At 41.5% G+C, this 27530-nt stretch overlaps 2 protein-coding genes across 5 annotated transcripts in view; one reads left to right on the forward strand and one right to left on the reverse strand.

Annotated features, from left to right (window-relative positions):
* Window positions 1-27530, reverse strand: part of Mcm9 (minichromosome maintenance 9 homologous recombination repair factor) — a 72727-nt gene that overhangs the window by 39197 nt on the left and 6000 nt on the right. For all 3 annotated transcript variants that reach the window (XR_013045001.1, XM_006988633.4, XM_076552487.1), the window contains exons 4-7: window positions 24921-25002; window positions 22351-22551; window positions 18764-18889; window positions 17255-17374 (exon numbers count right to left, since the gene is read on the reverse strand). Coding sequence is in view for 2 of the 3 variants with exons in the window: in XM_006988633.4 (XP_006988695.2) it covers window positions 17255-17374; window positions 18764-18889; window positions 22351-22551; window positions 24921-25002 (529 nt within the window). In the remaining variant the exon portion in view is untranslated. The remainder of the gene's footprint in view (window positions 1-17254; window positions 17375-18763; window positions 18890-22350; window positions 22552-24920; window positions 25003-27530) is intronic.
* Asf1a (anti-silencing function 1A histone chaperone) lies at window positions 1641-13859 on the forward strand. Of its 2 annotated transcripts, XM_076552488.1 has the most exons (5): window positions 1827-2169; window positions 7343-7414; window positions 7518-7633; window positions 11714-11890; window positions 13463-13859. In XM_076552488.1, the coding sequence occupies exons 2-5, from the start codon at window positions 7405-7407 to the stop codon at window positions 13676-13678; spliced, it is 519 nt and encodes a 172-aa protein (XP_076408603.1). In that variant the 5' UTR covers window positions 1827-2169; window positions 7343-7404; the 3' UTR covers window positions 13679-13859. The 2 variants fall into 2 exon arrangements, with proteins under 2 accessions (XP_006988693.1, XP_076408603.1); XM_006988631.4 differs by lacking the exon at window positions 7343-7414 and having other exon boundaries at window positions 1641-2169.

Raw genomic sequence — 27530 nt, forward strand, 5'->3', positions numbered from 1 at the left:
CTCTCCCGCCAGTGACTCTTTCCCTCTGAGGCACAGAAACAGCTGTGACTGAACTAACTGGTAGGCCCTCTTGACAGCTCAGTCTACTGACAATAAAACTGGCTCTCCCCCCCCACTTTAATTTCCTTAAACCAATGTGGATGGGCCTCTTCCACAAGAACTTTTTGTTGTTGCTGTTTTTTTTTTTTTCGAGACAGCATTTCTCTGTGTAATTTTGGTGCCTGTCCTGGAGCTCTCTCTGTAGACCAGGCTGGCCTCGAACTCACAGAGATTCACCTGGTTCTGCCTCCTGAGTGCTGGGATTAAAGGCATGCGCCACCACCGCCCAGCCTGTTCCACCATAACTTTAAAAGACCATCGACAAGGACATTTTATCATTAGCAACCCTGAAAAAAAAGCCTGAACATGTATGACTAACCAAACACCTGAAAATTAGTAGAAAACTTCACCTGCTGATTAATATTAAGAAGCAATTTTCACTCCCAGTTTAAGTAGTTTCAATTATAAGAAAGAAAAAAAAAAAAAACCAATAGTTTATGAGTAACACCTCAACCTAGTAAAAAGAAACAGTTCACTTTCACAATGGTGTTAAAAGCTTCCGTTCTGCCCGCCCACCATAGTAGCTAAGTAGCATAAACAAGCAACATTTTCTCAATTCAGCCTTGGAATGATTTCACAGGCATCACCAGGCATCCAAGGGCTTCTCAGAATTTGTGGTGCTGCATTTTTTAATTTACCAATGGTTGTAAATTTCTTGAAGACCAAATGTCATCGTCTGCCTTTATGTTTTCTCTTTTCTCAAACTATTAAATTTGCTGTCCTTTGGTCTCCTGACACTTCCGTTTTCTTGGCTTCTAACTTCTTGCTCAGCTCCCCCAAACGGCAGAAACCTGACTGATCACATCTTCTCCTTTTATCTCCCCCTTCATTCTAGTCTTTTCAGATCTGAAATGGGAAAAATCCAAGGTGCAGCCAAAATCGTACAGTCAGATTTTTTTTTTTTCGGGCTCGTGTGTGTGTGTGAAATTACCCCGCCCTCATTTTGTATATCTTTAACCACACTGTCGTGCCCAAACCTCGGTAAGTGGCCAAGAACTTGACTTCCAAAATGGCTTGCTCCTTTTCGAGCTGACACGGGGTCTAGGAGATGCGATTGACTCCCATGGCCACCAAGCCTTCTTCCTACTCCCGACCATCCCCAGCAACATCAGACAGCTGGAGGGGGGGGCTGGGGCTGACGAGTGCAGAAAACCGCATCTTTATCTGCTCAAGCCAGCGGAGCCCGCAAAGCCGTGGCCCTGAGGGGCGGACGTCAGTTCCAGGCCGGGGGGGAAGAAACCCCAAAACCCAAAGGCCGGGACCCCGACCTCCACGCTTCGCCCATGCGGGGCCCGGGCTCGCGCCCTCCCGCCACGGCTCGCCGGGCTCCGCCCCCCTGGCCGGGCCCCGCCCCCTCCGTCCCGCCGCGGCCACGCCCGACGTGAGTGAGGCGCGGGCCCGGCGGGCGGGCGGACGGACGGGCGGACGGGGCGAGGGGCGGGGCCTGGCGCAGCCCCGCCCCCTCCCCCCCCCCCCCCGCCGGCGGCGGCCTCCGCGCGGGCCTCCCAGCCCCTATTCCACTCACTTTGTTCTGCGCCTTTGTCCTGGTCCACACCAGCAGGTGGAGCCGCACTGAAAGTTTCCCGTCCGTTCCGCGAGCGGGAGCCCATCTTGCTCGCCGCCGCGGCCCTCGCTGGAGGAGGAGGAGGAGGAGGGTCAGAGCTCGGGGGCAGCCAATCGCGGCGCAACGCTGCTAGTTATCAGGGCAGAATGGGCTGTAGTTGAGTGGAATCGGAAAGCTGCAAAAACACAGTGGAGTGCCGCCGTGTAAATAAAAAGGGGAGGAAGGAGAAGAGAGGGAGAGAGAGAGCGAGAGAGGAAAAAAAAAAAAGTTTCTCAAGTCGCCGCTGCACGACGTCGGGCCGCGCCGGGGCGGGGGGTCTGCGCTCTCCGAGCGGCCGCGCGCGGGACTCTGTGCTGCCGCCAGCCCCGGGCCCCATTGTTTGTGTTTTCTACAAAATATGGCAAAGGTTCAGGTGAACAATGTAGTGGTGCTGGATAACCCGTCGCCTTTCTACAACCCGTTCCAGTTCGAGATCACCTTCGAGTGCATCGAGGACCTGTCTGAAGGTGAGGGGGCGCCGGGGCTGTCAGTTGCGGGAGTGCGGCGGCGGACGTTAAAGTTTCCCGGCCGGGCCTCGCGCGGGCTGGGCCGCGGTCGGGAGGGCGGGCGGTCGGGCGGGCGGCCATGCGAGGGAAACTTGAAGTTGAGGGGCCGCCGGCCCGCACCGCAACTTGCGAGCCAACTTGCCCGGGCGGAGGGGAGCCATGTTTGTCAGCTTTGTCTGCGGCGGGCGGCGCTGGGCGGCCCCGGCTCGCGAGGCGAGGCGAGGCGCCCGCCCGGGGGTCGTGCGGGCCGCCGGCCTCGTTGGCCCCCGGGGGTGCCCCCCGCGGCCCCGGCGGGGAGCGGAGCCATCTTACCCGGCGGCACGGCGCCTGCTCCGGGCCGCCCGGGGCGAGCGGGGCCCGCGCCTTCCCGCCCGAGCCCCGCCGAGGCTGTCCTCGCGCCGCTTCCCCCGGCTCCCTCCACCAACCAGCGCGGAAGGCGGGCGCTGCGGACTCGCGGCCTCTCGGCGCCTAGGCGCCCCGGGGACCGCCGTCCTCCCCGCCGTGCTCCCGGCGGGCGCCCGGGATGCTGCTGCGCGCAGGCTCCCCAGCGGTGTGGACGCCTCTCCCGGAGGACGGGAGATCTCACCGAAACAGTGCCGGGCTGGGAAGTTCCATCCAGCCCGAGAGCAGAAGCAGGGCGCTTCATCGCTGGCTTCTATGAAGTCTGAAAGCTTTTCCCCCCCACACAACGTATGAAGATGCAATTAAAACAACTCCACGTCCAGGTGGATGGAGAAAATACGAACGTTGGCCAGGAAATAAAGGGTTAAGTCTTTGCTGAAGTACGTTTTACGATTTAAAAAAAAAATGCGAAATAGTGCAGTAATGCAGAATTTAGAAAGCTAAAATGTGGGTTTCTTATCACTTTCTTTAGATTTTATTAAAATTAGTGCTTTAAATTTTCAAAATTTGAAACAAAAAGTTTAACTTCATCAGTGTTAATTTTAGTTAGTTAGGAGCACATCTTGGGACTTGGAAGTATTTCGACAAAATGCATTTAAGAGTCTTATCCTAATCATGACGGAAAGAATTTTTTTTCATTTAAAAGTTTTTTATCTCTACAATGTTCTTTATGTAGGATGTTAACTTTAATTATAAGAACATATTATATATATCTATATATATACCCATTGCAATAAACTTTAAAAAGTTGTAAAAAGGAAGTCACAGCTCTTTTCCCCCACTCTTTGCTAACCACAACCATCTCTTTAAATGTACCCTCCTGTTGTTTCTGATATATATATAAAGTATAAATGCACATACATTTAATATGTGAGAAATATTTTAAAGAATGACTCGTGGTTAAAATATAGTAGTCTCCGAGTGGGCTGTGATGATGTAAGGGTAAGGGTGTTTTGCTTAAAACTCCATTTGTTACTTACTATTAGTATTAGTGAAAGCATCTCCACACCAGACCCATTTCCAAACCCAACATTGGTCTTTTGAACTGCCCATTTATATACAAATGAGCAAATATAAAGAAAAAAGCTTGGATGAGTCCATTCTAACTCAATAGCAGTGTTCTAGGCATTAAGAGTTCTTCCTATTACAGGTATCTTAAGCGGTGGCTTCCATTTTAGGAGTCAACTTTGTATGAGGAAGACATGATGTAGGGTATTGTTATGGGATTGCTACACTGGATCGTTCGAAACCAGCCATCCACAGAAAACAAATGAGGTTCCATTTTAAACTGGGATCCTTTCACAGTAGTATCACTCATGTCAAGAATATGCCTGCCTCCAGTACACTTCAAAACCAGGGCACCATTATTTTAGGGTATTTTAAGCTGAGTCATTCCAAAGCTGCAAAGGAATCTTTCAAAAGGTGCCATTCCTGTGTACTCCATCTAGAGGCTGTGTGGAGTAAGGGAATGGAGTTATTTTGCAAAAGCTCTTTTTCTAGGTTCCATACTTTTGTTGTACTGTGATTTTTTTTTTTAAGTTCTTGAGATCAAACTGCAAGATACCTCGAAGGGAATTCCGAGTTTATAATTTGTTTCTACCCCCAATCCACCTGTTAGCCACCGTTTACACTCATCAATTGTCTTGCAATATTTTAACTTTCCTTTGAAAGCTGCCCGTAGCTTTGTTTCAGAAGAAGCCTTACGTAGTATTTGCTCTAAAGATAATACTGTTATTTCTTTTATAGGGCTTATGTCTAAGAGTAGAGCCCATTAAAAAGTGGGATGCAAAGGCCAGTGAGGTGGCTGAGCCAGTAAAGCGGCCAGCTACTCAGCCACACTGAGGTCAGTCACCAGCATCCACAAGGCAGAGGGAGCACCCGACTCCTCCACTGTCTTCTGACTCCACATTAATGCCCGTGTACAGACATAAACAATAAATGCTTAAAAACTTTTAAGGGATTTAAGTAGGGGCTTTAGCATGCTGGATCGCAAAGCCTGTACAAGTTTGATTGGCCTTCCTGCAATTTCTAGGGCTTAATATTTGCAGTGCACCAAAACTGAGCCTGTGGCTTTATACTTTGAAAGTTCAGGCCTATTCTGATTGCAAAGGCTTTATACTTTCTACTAGACCACAGATCCCAACAGTGTAATTAACTTAAAATTAATTGGTAACATCCCTCCCTTCACACATGGAGATTCTTTCTGCCTGGGATTACCATGATTAAAGGGAAAAGTGAGCTTTTTAAAATGAGTGAATAAATTCCAGCTAGTCACTTTCACTTATAGTGACACAGGCCTTACCTTTAGCTTTCTAAAATGCAGAGGACTAGAAAAGGAAAAGGGGGTCTATAAACCAGTTAATAAGTAAGCATGCCATAGCATTAAAACCCAGTGTCTGCCAGCCCAGTCCTCAGGTTACTGCTTGTGCTTATTGCGGCTGGATTATCTAGCTCCCCATTACCTGCCTTTTCCACCTTCTGTGTTCTTTAATTCCATTACTTCAGAGCTAGAAAGAGCAAGATTTACCCAGTTTTATTTTTGATTTTTAAAGCCAAGGATTTTGAGTGGCAGCAGCCAGCCTTGAATTCTACTTCTGATTTGTAAGCTGTGTGAATTTTAGTAGATGACTTAGCTTCTCCAGGTCTCAGCCTTCTTGTTTACTTAATTAACACATACATAGTATAACTGTGCTTGATACCTTTGATAAAGCATTTGTATAAGGTGACAAAGCCCATTCACCTTAGGTAACTTAGTAGCTTCTCATTCACCCTTCTTAAAAGTTTCTTCAGTTGGCTTTTAGATCCCTTCCCTCATTGGCCACTAGCTTTCTGAACTACTTTATTAATTCTTCATCTTCCTGACCTGTCAACTTTGAGTCCCAAGTCCCTAGGAACCCCATTCCTTTCCTTGTTTTTGATGTATGATTGTCAATTTTCAATTGTTTAAGATCTGACCTATGTTGTGTCTATACTTAAACATCTAATAGACATTCCAGACATATGTAAAACTAACTCCTGATTATTTCTTTACACCTGAAAGAAAAAAGTGGCTACTGCTGCTCCATCTCTGAACTTTATCTGGGATAACTGATCCACACCGCTATGATTTCTGTCCGCGATTGTTGAAACCATCGCTTGTCCCCTTGCCCTCATACAGTCTACACAGAACACAACAGTTAAAGAGATCCTTTAAGATGAAAGGTGGATCCCTGCCACTTCTGTGCTCAAATCCTTGAGGGGCTGGGGCTGTAGCTCAGTGGTGAAAGTGGGTGCTTAGAATTTGGAAAGCTCCGGGTTTTGATCTTTAGCACGACAAGAAAACTTGTAGTTTTCCATGTCACTCAGCATAAAACCAAAGTCCTTAATGATGGGCATCAGACCTCACATGATCTGACTATTGTTGCTCCCCATTCCAGCCATATGATTGGGCACCTCTCTGTTCCAAAGTCTTTGTATCTTTGCTTATTCTCCCCCCCCCCCCCCCCAGACAGGGTTTCTCTGTGTAGCTTTGTTGCTTTTCCTGGAACTCGCTCTGTAGCCCAGGTTGGCCTCGAACTCACAGAGATTCCCCACCTCTACCTCCTGAGTGCTGGGATTAAAGGCATGCGCCACCACCACCTGGCTCTTTTGCTTATTCTTGAACACACTGAGCAGGCTCTTTTCATTTGTAACTGTACTTGCTGTTCTTTCTGGTCAGATAATTTATTGTCTTTTCCTAGATCCATCAAGAAATAAGTGATCTTATGAGGTGCCAGATGCAGGACCCTGAATCTAGAAATGTACTAAAAGCTGGAAATACAAATAGCCTTAGTCTGTGGTAGAGGTATGATATAATAGGTCCTCAAAAAGTAACTGTTAACTTTTAAAACATTACAAACAATAAAGAAGTTGAAATTTTAAAAGTTTCAGTTTGCAATATAGTACAAATACAAAGAAATACCAATATGCTTACAAATTTAAGGAATGCCAACTTAATTACACACACACAAAAAAAGGTTTTGTTAACATTCCCCAGAGTGAACCAGGGAAGCAAACCTTAGGAGGTGCTCAGTATAGTCTCATTGTAAGTGAAGCCATGCATGACCACACCTGCTCAACACTGTAGGAGAGGTCTGTTGTTTTCATGCTGTGTTTAAAGAGCAGATTCCTTCAAAAAGAAATGGTTTGACTCCTCTCTGTTCTCCATAGAAACTTTTCTAAAAAGATGCTTAATGAAATCTAGATCAAATTATAAGGTGAGTCTTAGGTTGTACTTGAGTGTATTGTGTCCCTGCTGTATGAAGAGGTGTACGGCTCTTGGTTTCTTCTTCTGGTTTTAAGAATGAATTGAGAAAGGAGTAACAGGAGGAATTAGCTACAGTTGGTATAGTGGTAATATGCATCAGTGGTAACTACAAGTTAGTACAAACATCATCAGTTATTCTTTTAGCCAGCAAGAGTGAAGAGATAACAGACTGTCAGATTTACATCAGATGATCTGAAGACCCTCCTTACTTCTGAACCACAAGGAAGAATTGCTAATGATTTTCCACAGGGCAACTTTTCCTCAGCAATGAGGCTAAAAATGGCCACAAAGAGGCCGGGAGATTGCAGAGTACATCACCTGGGCAATGGGATTAGTTGCAGGTGTTCTTTACTAAAGGAGGTCTCTGAGTTCTTACCATTTGCTTTATGAATACTTATGGCAAACTTTTCGTGTTCCCCCACTTTCTGTTCACGTTTTATATGTGAGGAGCACTCTCCAGGGACCAGTACTTCATGAAAGAGAATTTGGAGAGGTTATTGGAATAAAATATGAATTCTGGTAAGAAATTCATAAGGAACATTTCCATATCTTTCTGGATAAGGAAGACTTTATCATCTGTTAAATGATGGTATGAAATAATATTTTTGGTTTTTAATCCTAGACTTGGAGTGGAAAATTATCTATGTGGGCTCTGCAGAAAGTGAAGAATACGATCAAGTTTTAGACTCTGTTTTAGTGGGCCCCGTTCCTGCAGGAAGGCATATGTTTGTTTTTCAGGTAAGATTAATCTTAAAATATGCATGCCAAATATATTTCTATTGGACTAAATATTCCCAGAGCTTTTATCCTTTTTGTGTTGGGTAATTTACTTCATCTCCTTCCACTTGTAGTCTGATCTGTCATTTCAGGCAGTGTCTGTCTGCCATAAAGGAGTGGTACTTGAGTCTGTGTACAGAGGTAGTAGTGTCTTGAGTTTCAGGAACTAGACAGAGCACAGTACACCATTAACTGTATCATGACACAAAAGGTTGGTTTTGGTTTTGTCCTGTGGAACAGTTTTTCAAGATGAAAGCATCCCCAAACGTGTATTCAGATGGTGTGCTGGTTAGTAATACGCATCTGCTGATGTAATGTCAACAACCTCACTTTGGCAGTCAGTAAGCACAAGGCTAAGACATGTTAGCAAATGGAGGTGTGTGACTTGAGCCATTGGGATCAGAGTCTGGTGCCTCACTGAAGCTGCTTCTCTAGGGTTTTACAGAGGACCGTTGTGACGCGTCCATACCCCGTTCGAACTTGGGAGTAGGGATTCTCTTAGTATAAAGCATGTTCTCGGACACCTCTGACATATTTAGGTCTGTGCTCAAGCTCCTGTGTAAATGTCTCCCGTGTAAGTGTTATTTCTCCTACTTCATATTCAATTGCTATATAAAACTAGTGACTTTTTTTCAATTATCCATGCTTCTTAGAGGAAGCTATTTATAATACTGCAAGAAGTAATGAGCTAGCTTTTAAATAACTATTAATTTTTGTTAGAAGTATTTCCGCCTAACCGAGTCTCGCTGCAGGCAGAATCCAGGAGAAAATTCTACTTCCTCTCCCTGACCTCTATTTCTCCCTTCACAGACAGGACAATTTCAATGAATACTGGCTTTGAAGAAATCCATTAGAAAGGGACGAGGAGTTGCTTAAGAGCACACTGTAGAGAAGTTGCCTCTTAGACACATAACTGAGGAACTGGGACTAAGAAATGGCTTGCTGTTAGCAAACCCCAAATAATTTAGTGTATATAAACAAATGGCAAAGAAAGACTCAACTACAATAATTGAAAGGCTGTAACACTTTCATTTAAAGTGCCATTAAACTGGGTTGTGTGTGTGCATAACCTCGCCAAAGCCATAGCAACACAGAGGGCCTAAAGAGGCCCTGCAGTTGCAGGCAGGCCTGATGCTTCTGCTTACACAGACATGTGACCCCACTGATGACCCACCTCCTAAGAATGCTAGAAGGAATAAGGCAACTAGCAAACTACTGACAAAACTTGCTACATCTGTAATTAACGAAGACTATTATTTTATTCTCATTATATAAGGAGGCAGGATTTCTTTGGACACATATGGGGACTACATACTGGACTGATAATTCACGATGTAGTCAGTAAAAGAAGCTCAGCTTAATGTATAGTCATATATTCCCTTTGTATTGCTGGTTTTGGAGTGAGCCTTTGGGAATCTTTTGTGTTTATGTTAAGAATACTTCTAAGCTTTTGGCTTGCCATGGTGCTGTGAGGAAAATCTCATAGCAGTATGTAGCTTTTGTTGGTATCAGTGTGAATGTTGCCAAAAGGAACAGAAAGCACTGTGATTTAGGTCATGTGTTAGCCTATGCAATTTCCAAAATCTGACAATTATTAACAAAAAGAAACTAAGCTACACGTTTTGTTTGTGTTATGAGCAAACTGTCCTATTTTCTTGGCCTGCTGTTTTCTTCTGAGTGGGTCTAAGACCAGCAGGGAGATATCCAGACATCTGCCCATTATTGGCAGGATTGGGTCAACAAAAATGGTCCCCATCACTTCTCTATCCTTAATGACCTGAGAGGTATGCACATTTCTTGACCCAAATTTGCTCAAGCTGAATCCTCTGGCAATCATGTTTTTAAACACAGACACAGCTACAACTAATTTGCTGGGTGGTAGGAACATTACTGAACTCTTATTTATATTCACTCATTTCCAGGTATATGAGGATCCCTTTGGATACTCTGAAAGTAACCCCGAGATGCATAAGATTTGTAGGACAAAGGGTATATTCTACAGGAGAAGGTTTATGTCCCTACCCTTGGTGTCTGTCCAAAGGGATCATAAACCCTATCAGGATGGGAACTGAGTAATGAGAAAATTCTTAAATGAAAAATTCTTGTAGCTGCATTTAGATAGTTAAGACATATATCGGGAGATTTGTGCCAAGTAACATAAACACACAAAAAGGGAAGCTGCTATGTTCTGAGTCAGAAAGGACTTTGCTTGGAAAATGGGTTTGATGAAGATATCAAGAAATAAATTCAGGAGGTTGTGGAGGAAGGAACTTTACAGCCAAGGGTACTGTTTGAGGCACAGAGGCATGAAAGATTTCCAGCACATCTTACAGAACTTGTATTACTCATACACACACACTGGTGAGAATTACATAGTGTGAAGAGCCTTATAAATGGAAGTGAAGATGTTTATCTCCTAGAGGAGGAACTAAAGCATCTAAGATTTCAAGTATCTAAGGGACAGAAACAGCTCCATGGTTAAATGGCAGCAATATAAACAACAGGCTGGAGCTGAGACACGGTAGAAAGCTTAGCGGTGTTCTGCAGAAGAGATGAAGGTGAACACCAGACTTTAGAAATGAGAGGCCGAGAGCGACAAGGTAAGAGAGGAAGAGAAGCTGAAGGTGACTGAGATTTCTAGTCTCCATGAATGTTTATGGCTTCTAGTGTCGGCTACGTGTGTGTGTGTGTGTGTGTGTGTGTGTGTGTGTGTGTGTGTATTATAAACAGTCTTAAGTTTCCAAGCTAAAGTATTTACAGAAGTGTTCACATGCAGAGGATGTCCCCGGTGCTGGAAAACAGTAAACTATCATGCTAGAGTTTCACTTGTTCATCACACAGAATGGCTGTGTCAGGTGGTACTCAGAGGCCTCAGCCATAACTGTCTTACTAGTTTGTGGTTCTTTCCAACAAGTCGGTCTCAGCCCAGGTCTTGCTCACTACTGTGGACATGGCCCCAGCCTTTCCTGGTATTTTTAGTCTTCTAGTTCTATTGTTTCACTTCCTTTCATTCCTCAAGGTTTACCATGATTCAAATGTGGTCTTTGGTATCATCTGCCTAAACAGTCTTGGCCTGCACTGACTTTGCAATGTCTGTGGCTCCAACAGTACACTAGATTTATAGTCCAACAAAGTGACTATTTACAATATGATTTTCATTCTTTCAATCTTGCTGTATAGTTTTTAAGATCCAGGGTCAGTTTTATTCACTATTTATATTTACCACTTATTTAGCTGTACTAGGGATTGAACTGAGTTGTCAGTTTTACATAGTTTACTACTGAAGTCTTTGCAAAAGGTGGCAAAGAACCTAGGTGTCTCAAATAGAAGATGGAAGCTGATAGCATAAACATTTATTGGAATAAGTTCTGTGAAACTAATTTGGCACATAACTTGGGACTGAAATTAAGACTGCAAAAGGTTAGGATCACTACAATGATTGATTATAAACAATGGATATTATGTAATTAATCACCATACAGTAAAATCAGGATTATTTCCTTCTTTTTTTTTTTTTTTTTTTTTTCCCCCTGGATCTCGCTTTGTAGACCAGGCTGGCCTCGAACTCACAGAGATCCGCCTGCCTCTGCCTCCTGAGTGCTGGGATTAAAGGCATATGCCACCACTGCCTGGCCCCAATTATTTCCTTTTTTATCGATAATTATACTTGTAAGTACTGAGGGTAACCAGGACTAATACAGAGAAATGGGAACCTTATTTCCTAGGTGTAAGCCAATTCCCACCAAATAACATTTGGTGGGTATGGTGAGTGTGGTGGTGCTCACCTGAAATTCTAGCACTCAGGAGGCAGAGCAAAAGAATTGCATAAATTTGAGGCCAGCCTGGGTTGAACAATAACAGGCTAGCCAGGGCTATATAGCAGGACTCTGCCTCTAAAAGCCAAAAATAAATAAATTAATTAATTAATAAAAACCATTTCTCCCACTAATGTGATTTCAAGTAGTGCTAAAGTAATTGAAACTCGTTCACTGTACCTGCCACTAACAGCCTTTTTATGTGTTTCTTATTAAATTATTCTAGGCTGATGCACCGAATCCAGGGCTCATTCCAGATGCAGACGCAGTGGGGGTAACAGTTGTGCTAATTACTTGCACCTATCGAGGTCAAGAATTTATTAGAGTTGGCTACTATGTAAATAATGAATATACTGAAACAGAATTAAGGGAAAATCCACCAGTAAAACCAGATTTTTCTAAGGTAATTTTCTCACTATTCTTTTTTAATTACTTGTACTATCTAGTTTTTAGGGGGTTGCTATTTCATTCTGCACTATGAACGTGGCCTTAAAGCAAATTTGAAGTTTTGTAGCACTTGAACAAACTAATCACTGCTCCATTTGCATGGATGACCTCACTTCTGCCTCTCCAGGTACTAATGTTAGGTGGGTACCTTGAGTCTCAGATGGTTTAGCTTCCTGCAAAGAGCAGGCCTTTATCACCATTAGGTATTTCATTTCAACCTTGAGGACATGTAATGTCCTATTTCTGTAGTGAAGTGATTAAAATATTTTTGCCTATAACTATTCCTAAAATCGTGGCAAATATTTCTGATAACGACAACTTAAATTCTGAGAAATCAAAATCTGATTCAGTAGTCTTAAAAACACATAGTATCTTAGGGTTTTTTCCCACTGGGAACAATTAATGGGTTTAGTGTAGATGTAACCAATCGTATTATTAAAATAAGAAACACAGAGCCAAGGTAAAAGAGAAAAGCCGAGAGGTCAGAGCTCAGAGATAAAATCTTACCTCCTCCAGTGCTCCTAGCTTCCCCGAGAGAGGGAGGTACTTCCTGTGTCCCTATTTAAATAATCTTTCTGTTCTGCCTTCTCATTGGTTGTAAACCCAACCACATGACTGCCTCATCACTGCCTGTAAGTACCGCCCTCCAGGTCTTAAAGGCGTATGTCTCCAATACTGGCTGTATCCCTGAACACACAGAAATCTACCTAGCTCTTCTAACCACCACGCTCTTACTATGGCTCTAATAGCTCTGACCCCAGGGCAACTTTATTTATTAACATAAAACTAAAATAACATTTCAGTACAAATAAAATATCACCACAGTTTAGTTTGGTGTTTTTTGTTTTTTGAAATAAGCTTACTGTGGTACTCTCTATGGCAGACTTACCACGAACTAGAGTTCTGCCTTCTGCCAGTGGGGTGGTATGTATGCCTTCTCTAGTTTGGAGACATCCTGTTGAGCCAAGGTTCCTCCTGGTAGAACCTTTGTATAGCAGTGAAAGAAACTAGAATACTGTTTCTAAAAATGAGTTTTAATAAATCACAGTTAAGATCCCAGTAATTAGAGGTTCTTTTTGAGGAAAACTGTTCAAGTCTTTGATTTTGTGTTTTATTTCTTGCTGCTTAGGATTGAACCTAGGGACTTGGGCAGGGTACTTCCTTTGCAATGACCTATGTTCCCAGCCTGAAAACACTTTAGGCTGAAGACATACTTATTTAACTAAACACATCCTCTAAAGGGTATACAGTAGTACCCCCTTATTCTTTAGGAAGCAGAAGTATAAAAGCAAGGTACTTTTTGGAGGGTGCAAGATCTAGATGGAGTTTTTCCCCCTACCTTATTTCCAAGGGCTAATAGTTCTTTAGCTATTCGCTATTGTAGTCCTTGCTTATTATGTTTAGTGTTTCACTTGCTGATACCTTTGCATATGAATTTAGTCCTTCAAAAGGACCAGCAGAACCAGTCAGTTTGCATATGGTAATCTAACTTTCCTGGTGCTCACCATTTAAATGTTTCTCTTTATAGCTTCAAAGAAATATTTTGGCATCTAATCCCAGAGTCACAAGGTTCCACATTAACTGGGAAGATAACACAGAAAAACTGGAAGATGCAGAGAGCAGTAGTAACCCAAATCTACAGTCCCTCCTTTCAACAGATGCATTACCTTCAGCATCAAAGGGATGGTCCACGTCAGAAAACTCACTGAATGTCATGTTAGAATCCCACATGGACTGCATGTGACCACGTGCCATCCCATTAGTACAGATTAAGCTATTAAAAACAGAACTATTTCCCTGAAGTTCCGTAAGTACATAGTCAAGGTGAAATGTGAAGAATTTGTTTAAAAACATCCTGTAGAAAGTTTATAAGAAAACCAGTATTTGAGCAAATTGTGGAATATAAATACAACTATTTTTAAGTACTTTTTTTCTCTAATGTGTTATTTTATTTGTTCATGAAACTAATCTGGTTAAAGTATATATATTATTTTCTTCTCCTTTATATGTAATTAAAGCACTTATAAAAAAAAGTTATCAATTATTAGACCAGGTTGTGAAGGTGTTTTAGCCTCTTGGACAATAATACTTTTTACTAGCCTTTAAAAGAACAGAGTTTACTTCAACTAAAATGCTTTTTCCTGTGAAGACAGTGTCCTTTTAATTTAAGGAGCAAACTTCCATTCTACAGTGAAAAAGATGTCTTTAAAAAGGGAATCTGAAATCAGCTACATCCCTTGAAGGTTTCCGTAGGCCATCCCAGTGCATCTTGTGGCTACCACCACAGCTTGTGTTACACTGGACTTCTGGTTTCTATGTAATAAATGTGGCTGCCTTTGAGGTCCCTCTGACTACGGTTTATGCTTCCCTACTTCTAAAACTGAGAAACCACGATCACAAATCATTGTTGTCCAGAGATTTCAACACGGCGAGAGCAAATGCAAGGTCTACAGTGTAGGGTTAGCTCACAGTAGCTCAGATCTGCATTCAGTTTACAGAAACTCGGGTTATGCTGTGGCACTGCTGCTCTAGGGAGGTAATTTAGAAAGGTTATAGGCTGGCTACTTCCCCAATACCCCATCGCCTCTGGTTCTCATTACAGTGATAAGATCAGGGTGTATCTGTAGTTGACATGTTCTAGACAGCTTTTCCAAACAATTTTTTTGAAGAGCAATTTTAGAAAGAAATTTATCAAATAAATGGGCCAAAAGCTTATTTTCTTTAATGAGAAATAGGTACCTCCTCAAGGTTTTGCTCCATTAAATTTACAGTAGAATATTTTCATTTGACTCTTGCTGATGATAAGCAGGATAGCCATAGGATGCAAGTTATGCAGTGCCTTCACATCTAAGCTTTTATACTGCACTTTTAAAAGCATTTTGAGGAAAGGAAAAGGCATTTGTTTAAATACAGATTCTTAAGTTGTATATATTTCTTGCTATTTTAAAAGGTGAATTTGTGAAACAAAGTCTTGTTAAATGTTGAACTTTGAAATTTAATACTCCAGATTATTTCAGTATTGTCCATAACCCACTTGATAGATTTTAAAAAAATAAAATACTTCTGATAACTAAAAGTATTTGAAAAGAAAAATTTCATTTTTGTCTAACTGCAATTAGGAGAAAATGTTAAAACAAGAGTTCAGTGATCAACACAGAGGAGTAAGTTTGTTAGAAATAAAACATATAAACTAAAATCAAGGAAAGCAATTCACTGGAGTATTTATTCTGATTATAAAAACCACTTTGCAATGACTTTTATGTTTAGGTTTTTGTATCAATTTTTAAATGTTGAGCCCATTGTCAGAAAAGTTTGAGACATAAAACTATTGCCTTTTATTATTTTAAATGCTACTACTTCATAGAATTTAAAGATAAAAAATGATTAATAACAGAACTATTTAAATTAAGAATTAAGAAATGAGCATGCAGGGATTTCCCTCCTGTTTATCCTCATTTACAGACATTGTCTGAAATATAGCTAAAAGGCTTAGATACTGTCCCTCTACCCCCTTTTTTATTGTTTTGTTTTTTGAGCTAGCATCTGCCCTGGATGTCCTGAACCTACTTTGTAGATCAGGCTGGCCTTCAACTCAGAGATCTGAGTGTAAGGATTAAAGATGTATGCCACCACACCCAGCACCATTTACTCTTTTTTATTTGAGTAAATAAATGTCTAGTGAATAGACACACACACACACACACACTCCCCATTTATGCTACTCAAGAGCTAGCTGAGTAGGTTGTGAAGGTATCATTTGAGTTAAGGAAACACTCCAGGAACTGAGGAGGCATGCATGCATTTGCTCATTCATAACCTTGTCTGATCCTTAACTTTCTGTTACTATTTTACTCTATTTATAGTTTTAGGGTCTAGTTTTACTAAGAAAGTCTATGGGGTGCTGTCAACATGGCTCAGCAGGTAAAGGTGCTTGCTTTCAAGCCTGACTACTTGAATTCAATACCCAGGATTCACATGGTGAAAGGAGAAAAATAACTCCCACAAGTTGTTCTCTAACCTGCATATATGCACACACACAAAATAAAGAAATGAAAGCTAATACAAAATTTAAAGAAACAAAAGACTATGGCATGGTTTTATACCACAATCCATAGTGATATAGTATGACCCTGCAACACATGCAAACATTTATGTTACTATGTGCAGCCTGATTCTAATGGATTGCAAAAGAACGATGAAAGGCTATTGACATCTTTGGAGTGTGCAAAAAGTAGCAATAAGTTTCTACAATTGTAAAGTCTTTACTAATCTTTTTTCTCACATTTGGATTATGATATTGACATTTAAAACATGGGAAAAGTACTAATTCACTTTACATTATCATTAACACTGTAAAGCCATAGCCATTTACTGTACTACTTCCTCAGTGTTAACAGTCTGACATTAATAGTTGCCTGCAAGATAGCATGGGCTTGTTTCTTGACACTCCTCATAATTGCTTAGGAATCATTTCATGTAATTACTCACACAGTATCTTGTTGATTTTAGCATGTAGAACACACTAGGCCAGAAGGATTTCAAAATGTATAGCAGTGCTCTGGATACCCACCCCTTCTCTGTGGTATTCTCCATTCATAGATGCCATCTTACCAGCAGTTATTAATACAGTGTTTAAAGTCTTTAGATGGGACAACTGGGTGCCTTCTTTTATGATAAACTTTGTATGTGTCTCATAAGAACTCTTGAAGAGACTACAGAAATGAGGCTATCTTAACATGTAACAAACAACATCTATAAAGTATGTGAAACCAAAGCCCTATTTTTAGAAGAACAAGAGAAACAATCAAAGTTATAAAAATAGAAAACATCGACACATTTTAAAAATAATTTCCCCTAAATTTCCTGTCACTTTATAACAAGATCTTGACAGTCTATCTGTAAACGCTCTTAAATGTACTTGAAGTATTATTACCATATACGGACAAAATCTCTTAGAACATATATGAACATATGCTTTCTAAACACACAAATCTCCTAAGAGGTGTCGTTAGGAGCCACTGTTGCTAGATGTTATCTACTTACTTTGTAAAATAAATTGCCCTACTTTGATGTTCTGCTTGGTAGATCTTTATAAAATGACATCTTTACATTTTCCTACATAAAACTGAATTTTAGGGGACATGGGCCTTCTTGAAATGTTTTCTTCATAGTACAAAAGGAAGTTACATTTCCTTCAGTTTTTGGCAGTTTTAACTACTTGAAGTGAATCTTACAACAGGTACTTTGTCATAAGAAAAGAATTGTGTTAGGTTCTGGGTTAATGGTATGTTAATTTAGTTAACACTGTCACATACAGTACCTGCACTAGTAGATCCAATTCCTGTGGTCAGTACGGACCTTGGTGTAATCTTTGCTGCATATTTGAGGAATTGTGATTTACCTGTGCCAGGATCCCCAACCAATAAAAGATGAGATTCACCTAGAAAAAATAATGTGTAAAGGTCAAAATTCTTAAAAGATCTACGAACGCCATGTAACTAATAAAAAAGAAAGTGGCCCATATGAAATGCCAACACATTTTATATGGCATTTTGATAAACTTTATGCCAAGCTCTTCAGGAAGGAGTTAATGAGAAAATCCTTAGAAAAGTTAGCTGTCACAAATACAGCAATTTTTGATTACTGAATGTGACACTGAAAAATTTAAATATTTTAACAGTGTGTGCTATTTCCAGATGCTTAGGCCCATGTTTAACATTTTTAAAATCCTTGACTTAGAACAACTTTCTGAGTTTTACCTATTTTTAAATCCAAACTACTGTGATTAAAGCTATCCATATAAGTCATACAAGGTTTTCTATTTTTAAGTACTTCTAAGTGTTGGGGATTTTATAAGTGCCTTTCTATGTATCAAATCATGATTATATTAACTAAATAAAAACATTTTCCTTTTTGTAAGTTTTCATAGCTTAGTGAAGTATCTACCTTAAAATGAGTAAGCACTCAATTTTCACATTTAACATAAGTGGACATGCCTGTCCTATGGTAGATACTTTTCCTGGACAAACAAGTTTCTTTAGTAATAAGTATTTTCTAAATATATTAATAAGAAACCATTATTTCAGCTCAACATTTAGCAAAGTGCCTTGCAGATAACAGATGGTCAGAATATGCAATTTCTAAAATGCTTCTGCTTATTCGCTCCTGTGCTCTGCAGTCGTGGAGTTCCGCTGACGACCTGGCTTAGTCTTTGGTTAACTCTGGTCACTGACAGCCCTGTGTGTGTGCCGTGCCTGCTGCACAGGAGCTTTCTGCCGTCAGTGTTGCACACTTGGAGTGTTGCACACTTGGAGGAGTCTCTGCTTGAATGTGACCTACAGCAGCAACTCCTGGCAGATGGCTCATCTGCTGTCTACCAGCAGGAGAGTCAGCAGGCAGGGCTGGAGCAGTCGACAGTCACAGATGGAGGCCAACCTGGAGACGTTAAGACACACCATTTCTAATTCTCTCTCTCTCTGTCTCTCTCTCTGAGACAAGGGAGATAATTTTGTGTACCTTTACAGGCTTGTAGTATATAACCACTGAAAAATTTAGTGATTTCTTTCATCTTTCTGGAATTAGAGAGTGTAGCTTCTGATAAATATATAGACTATATGAAAAATCCAGTTATGAGGAACTACAAGCAGTTTTTAAAATTAATTTTTTAAGTTATCATACAAAGTATTGTACTTCACTTTGGTATTTTCAAACATATGCATCATTTATAACTCATGCCCCTACCCTCCAACAAGCAGTTTTTGTTCAAGAACGAAAGGGTCTGTCTTCCCCTCTGTGTTAGTATTTCTCAAATGTGCCAGTAGGTACTGACCTCTGACCCTTGTTCCTGTGGCATCAGTTCTTTGAATCCCACCAGCCAGCACCATGGCCACAGCGAGCTTTACTAGATACATCCCAAACACTTGAGGACACAAGCTGGCCAGTATTTCATTCCTCCCTGGGAAGCGAAAAAGACCAGAGGTTACAGTTAAACTCGAACTGAAATCTCCCTATCCTGTGGTCATTTTCGTATAAACATACTCTTTGTGCCAATCTCAACTGACAAAGGAGGCCAAGTCAAATGAGTAAAGAGCATGAGTAGCTTTGGCTTTTTTTTTTTTTGAGATGGTCCTGCAAAGTAGCCAAAGCTGATTTCAAATGCACAATCCTCCTGCCTCAGTCTCCCAAGTGTTAGGATTATAGGTATATGCTGCCATATCCCACTAACCTTGTTTAGGTTCTAAATTTAGTGCCATGAAAAGAGTGTGTCACCCCCCCTCCCCCCAGTGCTACCTACTCAAGTTTCTATAAATTTGTCATAAAAAAGTTTCCTTTTCTCTTTCAACTTTTAGCTACCAAGCCTTATCTCTTAACCTAACGCAGTCATGTGTTCTCTGGTAATATCACTAAAATTATCCCACTCCTTAGAAGGAAATATTCAGTCTCAGAAATGAGGCATTATAATAACCAGTAACTTAAAGAGGTAAGCTGGAGCTTGTGGGGCTTCTGAAAGTACAAGAGAAAGAAGGAAAGCTAATCCACCTTGCAAGTTGACTTGGCATTTGTTCTGATTGTTTGGAAAATTGTTTTATTTGGAATAAGTTATTATGGTCTCAGCATAATATGGTCTCATTGCAAACTATACCCCCAGTCAGCAATCCAAGTTGAAGACTTGAAGTCTTCACGACATCTGGGAATCATTTTAGCATATTGATAAATAAAGAATTTCATCCAGTCACTGGTCTGATCAGACTACAAGATTCTAATGAGTCTTCCCCAAGCCTTGCCATGACTGATAGTCCCATATACAAAGGCTACTGTTTGAAATGAATCAGAATAGTTTTTGGTTTGGAGAACCCATCCGGTAATGGCTCAATATTGACTCAGTGGTAAGTAATCAATGGTGATGAGCCCAGAACAACAGGAATAGCAAAGAAAAGGAGTCCTTCAATGAAAAAGAAGGAAGATGCAGTAAGTCTAGGAAGCACATTAACTATCAGAGGGAATCTTTTCCTTCTGGATAGAAAACCTAGAAAAAAAAGGTCAGGGCTCTAAGGCAAGAAGACTTGAGATTCTGACTAAAATCCAAGGGTTACACATCAAAACAGAAGGGACCCAAGAAACATGTTTAAGAGTAGGCAAGCTAAGCCAAAACTCACATGCCAGCAGAAGTCATAACCACAATGGTAATGGGTACAGGCTCTTTCAGCCTGGACACAGGTCCCAGTGTTGACTGCAGGGACACCCCAATAGTAAATACCACATTATCTAGCCACACACAGGTCCCAGCCCTTGTCTTGGGTGAGAGCCTCAGCTTTGCTGCCTCCATTTCTACAGCTTGATCGTGGAACACAATGCATTCAGTCCCTTCTAAATTTCTAGTTTTAGACCATGTTCTTAGGGTGTCTCTGGCCAAGTTTCCTACTTAAATGTCATGGCCCTCAGTTACCTTACAGAAAACCTTTTTGATATAATTGAACCAGCACAGTATGAGTTCAAATGGCCCTAGGGAACCAAGTACTATGTTTGGGGTTCTGTCTAGCACCTAAGTACCAGGCTCCCTGCAGATCAGAACAAAGCCACTTGGGGCAGCCTAGTCAGTGCCCACAGTTTCAAGAAGCAAGTCAAACCCAAGAGGAGCAGCACTGGGCTGCAGAGGAAAGGTGCCCTTTGGATATAGCGTCTCTTCTCCACTGCAGTAAGACACAGACATACGACTTCACAATGGTCAAACACAGCACACCAGTATCTAGGGAAGTAAGAAGGGCTGACTCACACTAGGAAGTGTGGCCCGATTTTCAGTGTCTTCCTAACTACTATACGTACTTTGTCCTTTATTGGACAAGTGAAATGGGTTACACAGCTACAGATTCCTAATTACAAGACAGATCTTCAATATCTAGGGAATATCCAGGGAGGAACATGATGTAATGAAGGCAGATGAGCTCTGGCACGGGAATGAACATGGTCCAAAGAAGCATTACACATTCTTATAAGGACCTGTTCAGTCAAAGACGGCACTTAAAATGTATGATTCCTCAAGTGCTTGCTTAGTAAAGCCACAGTGTAGAGACCTTTGGGCCCTTTTCTATCCTCATCACAAAGATTATACATGGAAGATTAAAAAAGATCCTACAAAATAGAGGCAAACTGCCCCTCTAGACAAATGGAAGCCTTATTTTTCCAAATAAGTGTGGTTCAGCTTGTGACTTGAGAATAATATACATTAGATGGGAGGTAAATATTTTTCTCAGGATACCTCCAAAGAAGAATGAAAACAAGATTTAATTCATGTTTTATACATGTGGTTTTTTCTAATAAAAAGCATGTTCTACAAACCCATGTAGGCTGTGATGTGTTATTTCATGTAATACTCATGTAAGCTCGGTCCGAATTACTGCTATGATGATAAATGTGTTCTGTGCATCATCTTCATCAGTCTTTTACACTTAACTCCCTATTTTAAAATCCTAAGCTAGACCCAAGCATGAGGGAGCTCACCGTCTAGACTGACAGCTAGGGAGCCTGCATGGGACTGACCTAGGCCTTGTATATGGGTGACAGTTGTGTAGCTTGGTCTATTTGTGGGGCCCCTGGCAGGGGGGACCAGGATCTGCCCTGGTGAGTGAGCTGGCTTTTTTTTTTTTTTTTTTTTTTTTTTTTTTATAGCTCATTCCCTATGAAAGGAAAGGATACCTCCCTCAGCCTTGACTCAGCAGGGAGAGGCTTGGTCCTGCCTCAACTTGATAGGCCATGCTTTGTTGACTCCCATGGGAGGCCCTACTCTTTCTGAAGAGTGGATGGGGAAGGGAGGAAAGTAATTGGAGGAGAGGAGGGAGGGGAAACTGGCTGGTATGTAAAATAAAAAAAATTAATACAAAAAGTATCCCCAAATATTTAAAAGTAAAGTCCTAAGCTAACACAGTGAGTTCAGTGAGTTATTTCAGAATATGGTAGAAATCAATATATTTAATGCATAAAAGCACGAAGACTGACCTTAGTCGAATCCCCAGCATCCACATAAAAAGCTGGGCATGGTGACAGATGCTTGTGATCCCAGTAGAGGGGATGCAGAGCAAGTGGTGACTGGGGCTCACTGACCAGCGAGTCTCTGAGCCTTCTACCTGAGTCAGGGAACTTGGTGGAGGAGGCCGGCAGACACACAGGTGATGGTTCTTGAGGAATAACACAGATTGACCTCTGGCTTTCACATGCATACACAGTCATGCTCACAGAATTACAGAGACAACACCATGTACAACAAATAAAATCTCAATGCCAGACACTCAATGCCAGTGTCACCCTGTGAATAAAGCCACTGACCTGCACAACACATAAGCTGTCTGCAGATCATACCACATTTAACTACCGAGTTGAATGCCATCAATTACAACGAGCCTTATGCCCTTAGTCACAAACCTGCAAAGGGATCACTCTTATAGTGTTCCCAAAAGTCTTCAAATTCTTTTCGGACTTCCTCATCCATGACCATCCCTGAGGACTGCTCGTTATTCACTTGGACATAGTTGGATTTCAAGACAATCTCCACTTCACAGCGTACATCTCGCTGAAAGGGCTTCCACCGTTGCATTACCACCCCATAGATAGTGAGGTCATCCCCTAAGGAAAAGCACCACATGAGTCCAGTGGTCATGTCATGCATGCATGGTGGCTTGGCACTGGATCATTTGACAAAAGACCAGAACTTAGAAATAAGCTACCCACACAGTCCTTTTTCCCCACTCCAAGTACGTACACTCATTCAGAAAGCAATTAGCAAGTTTAGGACAAAATACCCCAGATTCTCAACCCCGCAACATGTAATTGTTTCTGAATAAAGTCAAAAGTCAGCATCTTTATGTTTTGAAATTTGCTATATAATAACCATACAATTATTAGCGCTTACTGGGAATAGTATACTAGATGATTTATTTATCACTGTTCGTTGGGTGGGCGACGTTCTCAATTCTCTTAGAGACTGTAATCAGCCAGAAGTGAAACTGCATTAGCTTGGAACTGGGGAAGGAGACAGCCTTGTGCTGTTTGGCGTGTACTTTCTCATGTGTTCACTTTCACTTTGTTAATATTTTACTCAGTCTCCTGCTCTTTTCAGTGAAGGAATGGACAATAATAAATCAATGGATACTGATTCTAACTTCAGAAAATAACAACCAACTTGCTCCTTCCTACCCGAGGAAAACCTATTCCTGGTAGGCAGATTATCACACATGTTTTTATGATACAAAATGCCTTTCACTCTAAATCTCTGAGTAATAGGTAATCTGCAGAGCTTTTGATTTCCTGGAAAAGGGCGCCTTAGTGTTAACTGCGTAAAAATGGTGGTGCTAGTGCCCATACGACCAGGCACATTTCTAGCTAAATGCAACTTCCTGCCAAATGGGGACAAACACAGTAAATGTGTCTTTTACATATGTGTTTCTGAGAGTTTTCATAAGTGAATGCTTGATGCCTTTCAAAGTCAATCCGGAATAATGGCATTTTACTGTATTTCCTGTTAAATTTTTAGATGAAAATAACTGGAATACGTTTACATGAACACTTATCTGAAACATCCCCTTATTTTCTTCATTTATTGAGGTTTTCCCACATTCATGAAATGAAGAACTTTAACTTTAGATATAGTACCCATTATTGAATCAGACTTTAATAAACAGTGATTATGTGAAAAATGCAGAGTAATAAAAAGTGGCCAAGAGTAACAATCTCATTACTGTTCAATTGGATGTAGATCTTAGTGCCACTGTTCTTGGGCAAAGTATCTGACTGAGTTTTCAATGAAAATTAGATCATATTATATTTATATATATATATATATATATATATGCAATCTCAACTTAAGTATTAGCTATTATTATACTAAAATTACCTTGCATTTGCAGAGCACTTAAAAATACATAAGTGTTTTCATACACACCAGGATTTATCAAATAGCAGATTCATATGGTCACTGCAACTGTGAAGTTCACGGTAACAAAACATTCATTCAAAGTTCTCGTATTTTCCTATAGTTAATATGCAAACTATTCATGAAGCTACAGTTCTTCCACGTAAACACTGCAAGCCCTCTGTGTACCCCTCCCTTCTCCGACAGCTTTAGTCCTGCAGACATCCCAGTCAGATCCAATCCTTTGATCTGTAGCACAATTGTCAGCATAGCGATCAACCTCGCTGCTCTGAGTGTGAATCCCAAAGGGCAAGGATTACATTATTTCTAACTTCTGATTTCTAAGGTTTTAGAAATTAGCTGTGGGTCATGAAACCAACAACTAGCAACAGATTGCTTTCACCTTTATCATTATTGACAACACTGGAAAGAAATATAGCTTAAGATTCAGTGTAGACGTAATTCAGTTTCAATGAACTACATGGAAACATATTGTTCTGTACTAAAGAATATTCTTTTTCAAAATCAGCATCACCCTGTTGTGATGTCACCAGCACCAACAGAGAGAAACAGTTACTCCTTTTGTTAGGTACCAGTAAGATTTTGTAGTATGTGACAGTAGCATCTTGCGTCCTTCGTCCACCAACCACAAGCTCCCTTTGGAAGATGACACTTAAGCATGCTCCATTGAAGAGCGCACCAGGTCACAAGTCGGTGATCTGGACCTATGCTCGGGTTCTGCTGCTTCATTCTTTGAATGATGCTAGGTAAGAAGTTGTCAAGTCATCAAGCAGCAGCCGCAGACTGCTAAGCCCCAGTTCAGCTTGTACCTCCCTCCTCTCTCCCCAAGCCCAACTCTTCACACGAGGAACACTAAAGCCCTCATCTTGTGGAAAATAAAAATAAGTGACTATTTAGAACCTCCTACACACACTACCAAAAGTTTGTTCTTGCTGGCTATGTACATACAGTCCCAGCAATTGGTGGGGGAGGGGTAGGCTGAAGACCACTCAAGCCCAAAAGTTAAAGACTAACCAAAGCAACACAAATATGCTGTCTCCAACACTACAAAGTCATTCCTTACCGGATTTACAACTGTCTACCAAGTCATCTTCCAGGATAACCTTCATAGATCGCGGAATACTTCCAACAGATAGCCTTTGGACCTAGCCAAAGAAAACACAGAAAGACAACACATGAGTGTGCTTAACCAGGTGCTCCGTATCCAAACTGCAGCAGCACTACTTGAAATTGGTTCCATTTCTCTGATAGTATCATATGATTTGATTCTGATAGGACTTAAGGCATTTTTTCTGGAAAATTATGACTAATACCAGTTTAAGAATTCACTAATACTAGCTGGGCGTGGTGGCGCGCTCCTTTAATTCCAGCATCTGGAAGACGAGGCAGGCAGATCTCTGTGAGTTCAAGGCAAGCCTGTCTACATAGTGAGTTCCAGGACAGCTGGGGCTACATAGTGAGACCCTGTCTTGGAAACCAACCAATCAACCAAAAAACAATTCACTAACACTAGGGGCTGGAGGGATGTCTCGACAGTTACCAGCTCTTCCTGTACTTCCACACGACCAGTGTCACAGTCACCTGCTACTCCAGCTCCATCGGATCCGCCACCCTCAGGCCTCTGTGGGCACCCATCCACATACACAAAAAGAAAACTTAAAAAATAAGATTTCACTAGAGTATAGCTAGAACACCAAATATGGAAAAACCTCTCTAGCGATAACCTACATTGTAGATAGTCAAAAATACATATTCAAACCAACTTAAACTGAGTGACAAAGTTACTTATTTAGCATTAGAGAGACATTTCTTTCATAATTTCTAGCCTGAACACCGGGAAAATCAACCGGTCCCTTGATTGCTCCTTAGTAACAGAACCCTGGCTTTATTCCACGTAGACATGACCTTGTAAATGGCTGTTTCCCAAGCTCCCTTGTACCTGGGTGTGGTCATAGGACTAAGTCCTGACCAATGAAATACAGGCAATCACAGGATGACAAGACTTGATTAGGTGGTATGTGTATCCGACCATCCTTTTTCAGTTTTCTGGCTAGAACACTGAGATACGTGTCGTGAAATTGTAGCCACCGTCCTAGACCATAAAGCACTACAGGAGTAGAAGCCATGTATCAAGATTGGTGGGAAAAGCTAGGCATGGTGGCACATTCCTGTAATCTCAATCTTAGCACTTGGTAAACTGAGGCAGGAGGGTTATCATGAGTTTGAGGCCAGCCTGTGGCAGTGTGGTATGAAGTAAAAGAAAAGAAACTGACCTTTGCAATCATTTCCCCAAGAGGGGGCCTCATTTGCTCTGAAGCATTCTCATGTCTACTGAACAAAGGCTACCCACCCTCTCTAGTTACTCAACAGCACCGCAAACATGGTCTCCGAAAGGATTGAGGCACTCTTGTCTTCACCTTGTATGGGAATCTCATGAGGGAGGAGACTGTTCTTCTGGCCCGGCTGTCTCAGAACAGCACACAGAGCCACAGCCGGATACTATCAATTTATGGCCACATGTTACTTTCAACATTCTCTGTGGGGGTGGCACAGCTTTCAATGCCTCACTATTTGCAGTGCCTGGTCTTGGGTCTCGTCACCACACACACTGTTCCGAGTCGGAGGCATGAACGGGTCAGGAAGGAGAAGTAGGGAGCAGGTACACTGGGAGTCCACAGTATAGTAAGGTTGACAACACCGTTTCTTTTTTCTTTTTTTTTTTTTTTTGGTTTTTCAAGACAGGGTTTCTCTGCGTAGCTTTGCGCCTTTCCTGGAGCTCACTTGGTAGCCCAGGCTGGCCTCGAACTCACAGAGATCCACCTGGCTCTGCCTCCCGAGTGCTGGGATTAAAGGCGTGCGCCACCACCGCCCAGCCCGACAACACCGTTTCTTAAAGGTCAGTTCATTGTAAAGAGACTGAACATAGAGCGTATAAGCAGAATGAGCAGAGAATGGTCACGGGATGGGCAGAAGTTTGATTTGTAAGGGCCAGCTTTAAACAGCATTTCTCAGAATTTATTCCCACACATGGTGAGTTCCAGGTCAGCACAGGCTACCGAGTGAGACCTATGGAAATGGAACAATGGAAGGCTAAGAAAAGTGAAGTGAAAGGACTCCATACTGAGGAGCCTACACGCTGGCCTTGAGCTGCCTGTCTGCTTATTTACATGGGAAAACAAACCTCTGTATTCAAGGAAGGGAAAATTAAGTTCCCCTTTATTTGTTAAACAGTGACCATACATGCTTTCTTAAAATTGAACCAAACCCCAAACTCTGTGCTTACCGATGCCTGGCAACCAGTTAAACTGACTGAACTGTCTCATATTTTTAAGGACAGCTAGTTTAGAATACTTGATATAAACTTTTTCTTTCTTTCTTTCTTTTTTTTTTTTTTTTTTTTTTTTCCCCGAGCTGAGGACCGAACCCAGGGCCTTGTGCTTGCTAGGCAAGCGCTCTACCACTGAGCTAAATCCCCAACCCCGATATAAACTTTTTGTTCCTTTATTTTATTTACTTTTACTTTGTGTGTATGGGTGTTTGGCAATGCCTGCAGAGGCCAGAAGAGGGCGTGGGATCATCTGGAAGTGGAGATGCACACAACCACTATGTGGGTGCTGCTAAAGGAACCCAGGTCCTCTCTGCAAGAGCAGCAACCAGTGCTCTTAACCACAGA

This window comes from Peromyscus maniculatus, chromosome 16, assembly GCF_049852395.1.
Source record: "Peromyscus maniculatus bairdii isolate BWxNUB_F1_BW_parent chromosome 16, HU_Pman_BW_mat_3.1, whole genome shotgun sequence".
NCBI classification, from domain to species: domain Eukaryota; kingdom Metazoa; phylum Chordata; class Mammalia; order Rodentia; family Cricetidae; genus Peromyscus; species Peromyscus maniculatus.